We start from the raw sequence: 14,361 nt of genomic DNA on the forward strand, positions 1-14,361 counted from the left end.
TCCCATTGACAAACAAGTCTGACTTCCCTGCAAACATACGGGTCGTACTGACAGTATTGTTCCATGTCGCACTGTGTGTTGGACCGGCCTGATCCAAATGTTAGCTGAATGCAGGCAGTGGCATATCTGAAAGTCGAAGGTACTCATTTTGACCCTCGTGTCTGGCTCCCCTTCTATTTATACGTCCGGATATGGCAAGCAGACACCGTGGAGGTATCAAATATTTGCAATACAGCAAATTAAAAAGCCTCAAAGAGCTACCTGTGAGGCATCTTTCAATGTCTCCCACTGACTGGCATTTTCGGGAGAACTTGTTGTGTGTTTTTTATTCTAATGCTGTAGTTTATGGGTAAAAATGAATGCGAGCGAGACATCAGATCTTCTGTTCAACATAACATCTGATGACGATAATGTAAATGAGTTCTGTTTGGAAATTTTAATCTTGATTTGTTTTTTAATGGTTAAATTGGATTCCCTTTCTAATCTTGTTGAAGATTTACAGGATTATTTCCTGATCTAATATTCAAAATTAAAATTCTGTGTCATGACACGACGTTCAGTGTTGCATTCTCAAAAGTGAAGCTATATGTTATCTTCATAAAACGCCGGTCCACAATAACAGGATAGGCTCCTTCTGATGTAGTAGACTGTTGTTTTTATCACTTTCCATTTGCTTTGACATATCCATAAATAAAACTGACACAATTTCAATTGTTTGTTCATCATAAAGTCATTAATTAATAATATAAAAAATGTATGAAATGCACCTGGTAAAAGACATTGTATTGTGCTAAAAATATACAATTTATTGCACTTTCAAGCTATTTTAATCTGATGAATATAAATCTCATAAACAAAACTGTGCAGGTGCTTTCTTCAACTTTCCAATTTTGGCATAAAAAAACTCTTGATACTGCCTTTAGGCCCAACGCTCTAGTGGTCACTAACCTGGAAGTACTTTGGCCCACTTCACCATGCGTACCATCTGCTTTCCGGCCAGGCGGTTGAGACTGGACAGCAGGTGGTCGGTGGTGTCAGGCTGCGTGTTGTCATAGCCAGAGTACACCTCCTCAGGCTCAATCAGCTCCAACACACTGCAGATGGAGGGCGGCAGGAAAGGTGTGATCACCGAGGGCCCGTGGGGCACCAGGGCATTGGCAGCGCTGGCGTTGAGCTCCTTCTCTGACGACAGGTAACCGCCTCCACCGCCACCTGTGGCAGTTTGGCCGTCCTTAGAGCCCTGCAGGTCCTCGCTGACGCCCTTCAGCTTCCCTAACTTCTTGGACTTTCGAGCTGTGGGGAACACAACAGCCCTCATTAACACATCGACGGTGGTGGCATTCCTTACATTCATAATCTGAAGTTTTAATTACAATGTGATGGATACTGTACAGGTATGATTAAAAAAACAAATATAGATATAATATGTAGTATGTGGGTCTATTATTAAATGCCTGTTAAAGGTTTTCTTTTAAATCAATGTGCTGAAAGGAAGTTAACTTATTAACTCTAAATGTTATGACAGAATAAAGTCCAGTAAAACCAAAAGCACATAATAGTGTAGCACAATAATCATGTTTCATCTCCTGTATATTGGTCAGTCATACACATGTAGATGGGGATCTTCGAGGCATGGTGAACAAGCAAAGACTAAAAACATACAATCGCTAAAAAGCCCCTCACACCTGGAGTTGATTGCCTTGATCAGGCAATCAACTCCAGGTGTGCTGCTACACTCACACACAAGGCATTTGTAAGTTAAATGATCTGTGGTGTATTTTGCTCTGCCCCTGCCACACAGCCTCATTAAATACTCTGCTATTAACAAGCTGGCATACTATTATGTGTTAACTGCTGTCCCCAGAATCCGTTTGTTGAAAGTTTATTCAATGTTGTCCACAAACTATCGACCTCAAGATGAAAGCTGGAGTTTTCCTGTCCCGCTTGTCTGTGTTTCGGGAGGCCGCGAGATGCGGAATCGCTCCTTCGCCTCACCAAAGTAAGAACTGCTTCTTAGCTAACTAAAACAAATGCGTGTAAGCTATTCGGCTAATGTTACTGTTGGTGGCTGTTTTGTTGTTTTTTGGCGCTTGGTTTGCTTGTTTTATAAATTAATTTGGTCATTGCATCTGTTAGCTAACGTTAGCTGCTAAGTTTCTGCTCCTGTCAGGATGTTGTTTTTGTACTTCGCTGTTCGCTATTGGCTGAATTGGATTGACTCACTTTACCCAGGTCCAGTTGTTGGAAGGAGTATTCAAATCTTTTACTTAAATAGCAATAAAACAGTGTGGAAATACTCTGTAACAAGTACTAAAAGTTCTGCATCAAGATCAAGTAATAAAGTAACAGTAAGGCCAAGTCATTATGCAGAATGGGACATTATATCATCATATATTGTTATTGGATTATTGTTGCATGAATGTGTTAATCACTTTAATTTTGCATCCGGTAAATGTGGCGGAAACTTGAATTTGTATCTATTCTTGAATAGCTTAGCATATAGTTGTGTATCATAAGGTTTATTTATATGTAGTGGTCCAAAAAGTTCAACTTTAAATAGCATTCAATGGAATTACTCAAGTAAAGTGTAAGTATCTTACAAGTGTACTCAAGTAAATGCACTTAGTAACTTTCCACCACGATTTTTAACTTTTGATACAATATCTTGCAAAAATATCGATATTTAATATCTTGTTCGATACCACAAGGAAAAATGTACACAACATTGAGGGGGTCAAATTTAAGATTATTAATTTAAATAGAAGAGACGCAGCTGGGTTCCTTGTATCAATACCATTGAACAGTTTTGCATATCTGTCTATGTATTGATACCTAGATTTTTCATACTACCATAATACTACTGCCCAGGTCTGCAGTAATTGATACGAGTGTATATTGGCAGGCTCCTTTACACATGACATTAATTCATGAAATTATTTTCTCGTAATATTTGTTTCAAGGCAAACTTGAAGTTGGTAATCACTTTCGCACATACTTGATATTTAGCCAGCGTTCCAGACATATTTTTTATTCTTTGCCGTTTGGGAATCTGACAGCTTTCTTTACTTGTCTTAATACCAAAATCAGATCTACACAGCTGAGGTGCCATTTAATGGGTTTCTCCGCTGCTACTCAAACACTCATTGGCAACCTTAAGCTTTTATTCATGACTCATGGTCATCTGCTGCTTTTCAACACGACATTACATTTCACGAAAGAGATTTACTCCAGGTCATGTTTTGTGCCTGAAATATGCTAGTTAATAATTACCTGCTGCTAAGGTGACGCGTCTGTATCTGAATGGCACATGGTGGATTGTTGGGTTTGAATAATCTATTTTAACCAAGTTGTTGGAGGTTCATTGTCAGAAGGTAACCTTATGAGGGCTGGACCCCAGATATCACCTACAGCTGTACATCTAATGTCAGACTCAAGATCCAACTTGGTGTTCATAGTTTTCACTCCCTCGTCACCTCGATCTTGGTGTATGCTTTAGAGGAGTGGTTTTATATTTTACATGAGTTATACATGATTGAGTGACAGCGCCACTCTTTTGAAGATGTATTTTGTTGTGGCTTCTCTCTTGCTCTGTTCTGCTATGCTTTTTGCATCACGTATACTGCTCCAAACACCACTCAACACTGCTGCTCATATAGCATGTCACAAGGCCACCCTTCCACCAGGCATCCACCACAGGCTCTTATTCCCCTGTGAGTGAGTTTATTGCGGTCACTCTCCAGTCTTTTCTTCGCATGAACACTGGACATGCTTGAGGAGAGTGATGATGTCAATGCCAAGAATAATGGACTCTGTTGAAACTCTGTATTTTTCATCAATAATATAGCCATGCAACATTAGTTTTGTTGACTGAAATACATACAAGAAAGTGAAATTAGTCATACAAAATAAATAAATGAAAAGTGCTTTTCTGGAATTTATTTTCCCAATTAGTGCTCATTTATTTATTTTATGACGTACTATCCGAGGTTCGGATTGGCTCGAGGATGAATGTGTAACATTCAGAGGCACAGGCGTTGAATGAAATGTGAACAAGAGTAACCTCATCACTGACATTTTTAGACATTTTTGCCCTCATTACAAGCACTTTAACCAAGCAATCTAACTGCTGATTTAGACCCCCCCCCACCCCCCACCCCTCTAAGATGAAACGCATGTCCTACTCCACAGACAATAGTAGTCCTCTCTTGTTTGTTACATTGCATCATTAATTTAATGTGTTTATTTTCTGTGAACACCTGGGTTTTCCTTGCGCATTTAAACCTTGTACAACAAGAAGTGTGTCAATGACTATCCTGCTAAATGAAGTTCATTAACATCATCACTTCATCAGAAATAAATGAGTGAAAATGAGAACCTTATTCCTGCAGCCATTTACTAAATCATCGGACTCGAGCCGCAGCGAGACAGCTTTGGAGCCGTTGCTGTTGTGGGCCTGTAAAAGCCCTTTACATCTTTTATGTGACATTATTGGGCTAATTAAACTTGATTTGACATGACAGCAGACATTTCTAGTGCATTTGCACATGAGAGACTTTTCATAAACCAATAGCCTAGTACTGCACAGTACTTTTAGATAAGTCACAGAATCTTTCAACAGTGCTGAAATATTTAGAATTAAGATATTCAATATTCACTGCTTTCACACTTTCATCTCATTGCATATCCGAAGAGATGAAATCCCTAAACATTTCATGACACAAAAATGGTGCGACTTTGTTGTAGTTTGATATGCCTCAGGGTAAGATGATATTTAGTGGGGAGGATAATTGGGCGATGATCATTATAAAAAAAGTAATTTAGAAATGGCAGTGCACAGCAGAAGAAGCTAGTCTGAGGACCTTTCCATAGACTTCTAGTAAATACTCTCCTCACCGATGTAGACCCACGTCATTCCAATTTGCAAATATTTCTCTTTGGATTCATTCAGGAGACAAATAATTCACTACTAAGCACGAAGCAGTCAACTGCTCAACTGCTCTCTGTAACAGCAGCAGCTGTAGTGTGCATGTTCCCCCTTTGGCCACCTTTTATGTTAGTAATTTGACAGCCCTACCACATGTTTCTATACATTTACATTCTCGTTTGAATTTAGCATCCTAGGGGAGCATAACATTTGTAATTTCAGTTACTCTCATGGACTGAAGACCTATCAAGTATGCTTTTAGCCTTGTATATGCCACTGCGACCCTGAATTGGAATGAGCCAGTGGCAATAAATTAATTCATTTCCTTCCGAATCCCTCTGAACTACAGTGTCATCTTACCTCATAATACAATACTGTAACTTTGTCAGCTGGCATCATATCGAGTACTGTAGATCTACACCTGCATGCATATGCATAGGCTACTATATGCACACACATACACACACAAACATCCTATGACTCAGCACCCTTGGGCCTCCTGTGACTACAGCCAGACCTACTTTTCCACATCTATCAGTTCTCATAAGCAGAGCAGGGCTGACTCAAATGCCACATCTGAGATACGTGACAGGGCCAATTTGTAATGAGGGCGTGACTCCTCACCTCCGAGGTTCATCCCGGCCTGGAGGCACTTTCGTACGCGACATGCCGGACAGTTTTTCCTTCGGATCTTGTCGATGATGCAGTCATTTCTCCCGGCACACAGGTAGTTGTGCTGACCTACAGAAAGACAGGACACAGCATCAGAACGATGGTGAACACAACATAGAACAGCAGCCGTGATCATTTCAAAGTGATGAGCAGCAAAGATTAATAAAAAAAAAAGATAATAGAGCAATAAAGAGTAAGATAAAGAGAGATAACTTATGGAATAATATTTGTACGGATGTGATGAAATGAACAGAAGTAAATGTTTGATTCTATTGTAGAGACTGTTTTGTAATGTAGGTCAACACAGAAACCCGTGAAATGTCTGGCAATATCAGATCTACATTTCACGACTTTTACTGTGAAATTGTGATTATTCCGCTCTCGCATTCTGGAACGCATGACTAATGGTGTATTTTACAGTATATGGCATGAGGGTGTTAATATTCGCTGGACGCAGGACACTGGCTACAGCTAGACTATTCCTGACAGTGATGCTAACATGGCGAGAATCCCTCCTGCCGCCTGCCTAGCCCTTAGCTAAACCCAATGATCTCCCATTTCAGAGCGCTTCCTTCCGCTCCACTAGTTCTTCACTGTACAGCTCCTCTCCTCCTCCACTCTCCTCCTTCTCTACGCCTGCGACTCCATCCCACTTTTTTTTCCCTTTTTCCACACGTCCGCCAGCCTCAGAGCGCCGTACGCCCACACACAGGCAGGCTCATGCTCGTGCACACATACAGTCATTCACTCGCTCACTCCCATACACACACACACACGCATACCACGCACGCCCATATACACACACTGCCAAAGCTGCTCCACTTGGCAATTTAGAAAAAAAGAAAACTGTGAATACACACATGGAATTCACAACACAACCCAGATGGAGTGGTATAGTGTGGTGCAGTGACCCCCGATGACCCCAGTACCCGGCTTATCTCTATTAGTGTTGATGCTGAAATTGTGCTCTCATCTCAGATGGTGTATACACGGTTGTGTGCATGCACATACTGGCAGGTCAATGTATATCTGTGTTTCCCTGCATGTTCGTCGTGCATCGTTGATTTCCTCAGAAGTACCCGAGATTCCTGGCATGAAAGCTTGTGCGTTGTTTACATGCGGCTTGCTCAAACATGTTCATTCTGTGCATCGCGTTTGTTGCATCTACAGTACAGTATTTGTATTCGTGTGTAGGACTGAGCAGAAGTTGTTTTCTGAGCTAGCAGGAGTGGTGCACAGTGTGTCTGTCTGGCTGCTGCCAAAAGCCAAGGAACCGAGCTGCAGGAGGAGAGGCAGCAGCTGTAGCCCCACCACTATTTCTGGCTAAATCACATGACCGTTACATAAGCCCATTTTTCTTGCTCTGAAAAACAGTAAACTGCGACACAGGAAACACAACGCAGCCCTTCACCACCCCCCCCCCCCCCCCCCCTTGTGCACGCGCACACACATGCATACACACTCGCTTGGATGGGCCGGACCAATTGGCAATTCGGAAAACTCTGGAGCCTTCCTGTCAACTGTTTTGCTCATTCCCGTGAATCTTGTTAATAATTGTTAGAGTGAAATACACTTTTATGAAACAGGAAAAGTCATAGTCCGATGGTGTGTGTGTGTGTGTGTGTGCACGCCACTGTGTATCTGAAAAGAGTGAAGTTGTTTATTTGTGCACTGTGTGTGCATACACTCGCATGCCCTCACACAGCATGTTTACCTCTGAATATGTGCGTTTGCTTATCAACTTGGCACATGGCGGGCTACTGATGAATGCTACTTTTTAGTGTTACCTTGGAAATCGTTTTATGAACTAAAATAAAAAAAAAACAAAATAATTTAATCTCCTGTTAAAATAGTTAATTTATGAAGGCATTTTGACTCATATTCTAACAAGCATCATAGCCCAAAATGTATAACTTCTGTTTTTTTTACAGTCAAGATATTTTCACATAATACTCCATATAAAAGATTCCTCAGATACTGTATTAAACTTGACATCAGTTTAAAACCTCCTGTCTGCTGGTACAATGCACACTCTCTCAGCATTCTCCATTACATGGCAACCCTAAGAGTTTTTTAATGGAGTCCACTCACGTCTACTTTTAGCTAATGATCTCACAATCTGGCAACAACCCGCTGAGTAGTCTCTGTTGTCTGTCAGTGCCAGCATCCTCAATTATGAGGACACCCTTCTGAAAGGGAATACTCTTTCTATGGGGACCCCACTTTAACAAGTGTAATCCTAAAAAGGAAAAAAAAAAAAAACTCCTCCTGCCCCCGGCACAGCTACAGTGCATCTGCTTTACAAACAGAAGTCAGACGGACTTGGGGCTTTGCTAAAATATATCCTTTTAACCTGACATTTTTGAATAGCCACTAGACACAAGTGGTCAGGCCCCCGGTTGTGTAAATAGCCTCTCACATACAGTTGACCCACATCAATATTTAGTATTTATAGTGGCTGCAGATGTCTTACTTGCAAGCCGGTCCTGCAGTCACAAGATGGCATAGAACTAAAGTTCCTGCTCAAAATGTCACTCTCATAGATTATTGCCGTTTGATCATCCATTCACAAAGCATTTGGTCAATTCTGTGATCGTCATTCATCGGTTATTATTGCAACCTAAATTACATAGACAACAAAAATACCAAACAACCAAAAAATGCTGGCCTCTCGGAGATGTAATTGTCGTTACCACTGGGCCGGCAGTAAGCAAATCACTGCCCAGCAATAGCACTGCTACTGCAGTTCTTTGGACAACACACAAACTGCAGTGTTGGACGGTGCTCTACACAATTACATTCCCTTGTCTGGATCGTTGTAAAAAGGAAGGTGCTGAAGTTAAAATAGAATAGAAGCTGTTATTTTGTTTACTAATCTCTTTACTTCCATAATTATTACGAGGCGTCTTGTGCATTTCCATTTCACAAAGATTAGTACCATCTGCTGCCTTTTTACAGAATGCTTTGAGTCATTATTTAAGCCTCTATATTGTATTTGGAGGTTGTTTTTTTTATGTATAAGAATGACAAACATTTCGATCACCTCAAACTACAGGTTGAAAACTCATTTGACTCATCTGTATCATATCAAGTGCTTTTCAGACTGTGGTAACAGAAACGTTCCCTTTCCTCTGTACCTCGTTTCTTTCTCCTTTCTCATTCCACTTAGCTTTGTAGCTACAGTATGCCTTTTTATTCTGCTGCTACTTTACCTTTTATGCATAGAGCAAGTGCATTCTGACGTGCATTTACAGCATAGTATGTGTACACTTGCAGTACTGTATCTTTAGCTAACCTATCATCAGTGAAGAGGCTGATGAAGCCCATCCGATTGCCACTGCTTATTTGGTTAAACACAAAGGGTGCATTATTTTTCCATTGATGTCAAAGGAAGGGAGCAGGAAGAGATGGAGGGCAGATTATATCCACTGAAGGTCAGGGCACATAGGAAGGCAAGGCAAGTTTATTTGTATAGCACATTTCAACAACAAGGTAATTCAATGTGCTTCACATAAAACCATTAAAAGCATCAAAACACAAGGCAAAAGAAAAGGAGATTTAAAAACAATTAAAAAACAGTGTAAGAAATAAAATGCAGTAGTGAAATGCAGGAAATTGATTAATATATGAATTGAACGTGGTTCAATTAAAGGCAGCAGCAAACAGAAAAGTCTTCAATCTTGATTTAAATGAGCTGAGGGTCTCAGCAGACCTGCAGCTTTCTGGGACTTTGTTCCAGATATGTGGAGCAGAAAAACTGAACGCTGCTTCTCCATGTTTAGTTCTGACTCTGGGAACAGATAGTAGACCGGTCCCAGACGACCTGAGGGGTCGGGATGGTTCATAAGGTAGCAGCAGATCAGAGATGTATTTTGGCCCTAAACCATTCAGTGCTTTGTAAACCAACAGCAGGATTTTAAAGTCAATTCTTTGTTGGACAGGAAGCCAGTGCAAAGACATCAGAACTGGAGTGATGTGATCCACCCTCCTGGTCTTAGTGAGGATTCGAGCTGCAGCGTTCTGACGGATTTTTTACAGAGACCTGTAAACACACCGTTACAGTAGTCCAGTCTGCTGAAGATAAATGCGTGGACAAGTTTTTCCAAATCCTGTTGAGACACAAGTCCTCTAATCCTTGATATATTCTTCAGGTGATAGTAGGCTGATTTTGTAATTGTCTTGATATGGCTGTTCAGGTTGAGGTCTGAATCCATAACTACACCTAGATTTCTGGCTTGGTTTGTGGGTTTTAACATCAGTGATTGAAGCTGAGCGGTGATTTTGAATTGTTCGTCCTTCGTACCAAAAACAATTACTTCTGTTTTATCTTTGTTTAATTGAAGAAAATTCTGGCACAGCCAGTTGTTGATTTGTTCAATGCAGTTACCCAGCCCTTGTATGGGATTATAGTCCCCTGGTGACATAGTTATGTAGATTTGTGTGTCTTCTGCATAATTATGATAACACACTTTGTTGTTTTCCATAATCTGAGCTAGTGGAAGCATGTAGATGTTGAACAGAGGAGGCCCCAGTATTGAACCTTGGGGAACACCACATGTCATTTAAGTCAGCTCTGATGTGTAATCAGCTACAGACACAAAGTATTCTCGGCCCTTCAAGTAGGATTCAAACCAGTTAAGTGCTGTGCCGGAGAGTCCCACCCAGATTTTTAGTCTTTCTGGGAGTATGGCATGGTCGACCGTGTCGAATGCGGCACTGAGATCTAGTAACACTAAGTAGTGTGGAGGAAGTAGTGTGTGTGCATAAAGGAGTTGTATCATCATACATGCAGCAAACCTGTGGCATACCTGATACTGAGGTTTCATATTTAGTCAAAATGCTGTATATTTTAGAGCGGAAATAATTAATTAATAATTGATTATTCATTTGAAGAAAAACAAGAAACAGAAATGTCCTGCGTTTCTCTGTTTTTTTTCATTGTAAATGAATTTGTGTTTTGGATTCTTTGTCAGACAAAACAAGCAATTTGGAGATGCCAACTTGGCTTAAGAAAAAATGTGAGCAATGTGGCATTAGTTCTCTATTTTTCATTCTAATATTTCACAGGCTGAACAAGTTATCAATGAATTAAAAAAAACAACCGGCACATTTGTTGTTATAAAAATATTCTTGCAGCCCTAATATATTGTCTGCACTATTTTTAAAAGCAGAAAGGATATAAAAAAATACACACACTGGGACAGTAAATGTGTCTAGGTTGCACTAGAGAGACCCTTCCTCAGGCTGCATTCTCCAACCTAAATGTCTTATTAGCAATGTGGGTCACACACATATTTACAGTAAGCTTTGAAGATTTAATATCTGCCTAATGCTATACAACTGAAATCCTATACTACTTAATGAAGACGTGCGTGCTCATGCACGTGCGCATGGTTAGTTTGCGCCTGCCACTGTTTGTATGTTTGTTTTATGAGTTTTTCTGATCTGGTGTGAGACATGTGTTGTGGAGCTGGAATCAGAGCTGCTAAATGGCTTCACTCCAGCTGTTGTTACACGAGCCTCTCACACACAACCTGGAGCATTCACTCCGGCACGGGGGGGAGGCCTCTATTCCCCCGGCCTGAGCTGAAAAAGATGCGATTGGACGGCAGAGCTGCCAGTCGGAACAGAAACTGTGCGAGACGTGTCCTCGGATGACCTCTCCCTCAGAGGCGGTGCCGAGGAATAGGTTTTTAGATTGACACCAGCGCCTTGGAAACCGCGACCCAGTCAAATTGCAGAACACACTGAGGCCATAACAAGGTTGACTAATGTCTTTGTGAACCTCTCAGTTCAATAAGAGAACAGCAATAAAAGCAGCTATGCGCTAAAAGCAGGGCCTAGTATTAATGCACAGACCAGACATGCCAAGCCACTGATGACATGTGAATAATAAGCTTGCGTTCAACTCTTCAAATGCGCTCCGCATGGAGCCATTTATTGAGTGCAGCTGTCTTGTACCAACAAACTAGTCTTTAGTGGAGTGGGTGCAGGAGAGAAGCTCGCATGAATGCTTTCAGCTAGTTCCACATTTCATTAGCGACGATAACACGTATTTACGAACTGTTTAGTGTCAGAAAGCATTTTTCCCGCAGCGCAGGATAAACGTTTGTACTGAAGTGCCCATTCATTTCAATGGAGCCTGTACATTGGCTGCGTGTTTGCATATGACAATTGAGTCACCAGTAGCAATACGACTGCAAAACTTGCAAGCGGTATAAAAGTTATTACACTTCTTCTTTGTCTGTTTACTAAGTGTGTGAGCGTAGTAGCTGCAGTGCTGCATCAGAAACTGGATGACTCTCAGTGAATAGGAGAGCAGGTGGATGAATGTTTATTTTATGAAATAAGTGGATGTGGAAGCTTAAAGAATGAATTGAGGGCTTTTTGAAAAGCTCACAGTCGGTACTCTGCATACAATTTAGCAATTCTACATGTTGCCCAGGGCCATGGTTATAAACTTCATAGTGCACAGCCGGCTTTGCCTTCTGGTAGATATGACAAGTGGAATTAATATTTGTTCTCTTGAGGAGGACAGTGGAAGTCCCATGTGGCCAATAGATCTTCCAAACAGATGGTCTAAATGTAAACCTGAAATATAGCCCTCAAAGAATAACTGTGCCAAGCTCGGATGATGTAACGTTAAAACCTAACAATGACTTGCCTGACCTGGATGAAGGGGCACCAGACCCTCCACAGGATTTCATCTGATTTGTTGATGACTCTGGAATGCTAACTAGCTCGGTAGTAAAAGGCTGTGAGCCTGTTAGTCGTCTAATGAGCTACAGCCGCCTGAAAAGTTGTTTCCCGAGGCAGGCGGTGCCAAAGGAAATTAAGCATAGGCTGGATTATTCCCCTTCTACAGATGCCCGCTCTCTGCAGTCATCTTTTACATCTCACATGACAAGTGTAAGTTTTTCATTTTGAGAGGAAAGAGGAGGAGGAGGAGAAGGAGGAAATACTGGGAGAGGAGAGGAGTAAAACGTCTTCTCGCGTCCTAACTTGCACCTCTCCGGCGCTTACTGCTGACACATCGTTTTCCCTCCCTCTCCCGGCTCCTCCTCTCGTTATCTCTGTCTGCGTCTGACTTTTTCTTTGTCCTTCCTCCCCCCCTCCCTCACTGTATCTGTTTCACTGTCCTCTATCTCACTTCACTTTGCAAAATCCTTCTCTCACTATTTTCACCCTTTGCCTCCCTCCACCTTGCAGCTCTCTTTACACCTCAGCAGCAGCAGCTGTGGAGGGGTCAACTAAGGTAACGGCTCACTTTGCACATTGGAAGGGCATGCAAGTGGCACGCAACCTTGATATCACACCACGTTAGGCCTATGCGTTGCCCTCATTATGCTTTGATGGTTCGCACAGTTGCGGTTGTTTGGCAGTGCAGAATCACGAGGAAACTCCCATTTAAATACAGGGAGATGCTCATAAAGTGAAGAGCACTGCATCAGATTTAAAGGGCATCACATAATCAATGAGTCGTTTTCAGTGTAATTCTACTTCATATGCGAAACAAATGGGGCTGCCGACGTATAATTGCAAAGCCTGTAGAGATCCGAGCTCTTCGGAGCCTCACCTGACTCTCGCACACAAAGTCACATCTTTAGCATCTGCTGCCAGCTCTCTTCTCTGCTGGCCAAGCTTGAAGCAAGAACAATGGCATGTCTAATTCGATAAACCCTGACACATAATCTGGTTTCAGGTGTCCGTAACGACAGTTTGTAAATATCATCAAATTAAGGCATGATTTGATTGGGAATAAGTGCAATTCCTTAAACGGTCATAAAAACACCTAGAGGGCCTGGCGGCTGGCTGGCAGGCTTGTTTGCTTGTTGTTTTTCCGCCTGTACCAGGTCTGTAAGAGTGCGTTTTGCATTCAAACACTCATTTTAATGAGTGAGGCCAACGCCTCAGGCACAAAATGAAAAGCACATTATGGCTGCTTGTGATTTCCCCTCAGCTAAATATAACATAAAGGACTGCTGCAGGAGAATTACCGACTGAATGATTTTTCTTTTTTTCTGATGTGCCTCCCAACTTGGTCACAGTCTATAAATATGTGTGCCAAATGTTTATGGCCATTTACATGATCTTTTAGAAAAAAATAAATAAGTCTTCTTTGATTTAACAGTTTGTTTGTTGCATAAAACAGCATAGAGCAAATAAAACCAGCAGCACTATTGTTAATAACTCCTGCAAAGCTGGTCAACACCCTATTCTGCCTTAAAGTAATGAACATGCTGCTTCATGTCACCTCAGGAAAAAAGAGATTATCTGAAGAACGAAAAAAACAAACCGATTTGCTGTAATGCAACATGAATGAAAGTTAATAATAACGGTAGCAGGGGCTTCTTCCTCTTACAGTCATACAAGTATTAGTTTAAGGATTAGAGTTTAAACAACATGTCATTCTTCTGTAAACGATGAAATAAAAGATGTTTTTCTTTTTAAATGGTCAGTATGAGAAAAGTATGGTGGCCAATAGAGCGCTCCATGCACTGCGACAGAAAAAACCCCTTTTTATTCTAGTTTTAAAACTAAGACGTTGCATGATTTCGATATTACAGGGATATTGGCTATACAGCTAGCTTTAGTCTCGACTAATTACGAGCGTGTTCATCATTTTTTATGCAGAGACTTCTATTGTGTTGTAACGTCATTTTGTTGTGTGCCACTTGCAGCATTTCATTTGCCTGTGTTTTCTGTATTCGCGGTGTGTTTCTTTGTGCCGACTAAGAGTGTCCTGATTTCTTTGCGTTTTACGT

General features: G+C 41.3%; 1 protein-coding gene across 1 annotated transcript in view; it reads right to left on the minus strand.

Moving 5' to 3' along the window:
- nr3c2 (nuclear receptor subfamily 3, group C, member 2) overlaps positions 1–14,361 on the minus strand; it is a 59,675-nt gene that overhangs the window by 10,336 nt on the left and 34,978 nt on the right. The window contains exons 3-4 of the mRNA XM_079277998.1: positions 5,549–5,665; positions 949–1,293 (exon numbers count right to left, since the gene is read on the minus strand). Coding sequence (XP_079134124.1) covers positions 949–1,293; positions 5,549–5,665 — 462 coding nt within the window. The remainder of the gene's footprint in view (positions 1–948; positions 1,294–5,548; positions 5,666–14,361) is intronic.

This window comes from Melanostigma gelatinosum, assembly GCF_949748355.1.
Source record: "Melanostigma gelatinosum genome assembly, chromosome: 11".
NCBI lineage: Eukaryota > Metazoa > Chordata > Actinopteri > Perciformes > Zoarcidae > Melanostigma > Melanostigma gelatinosum.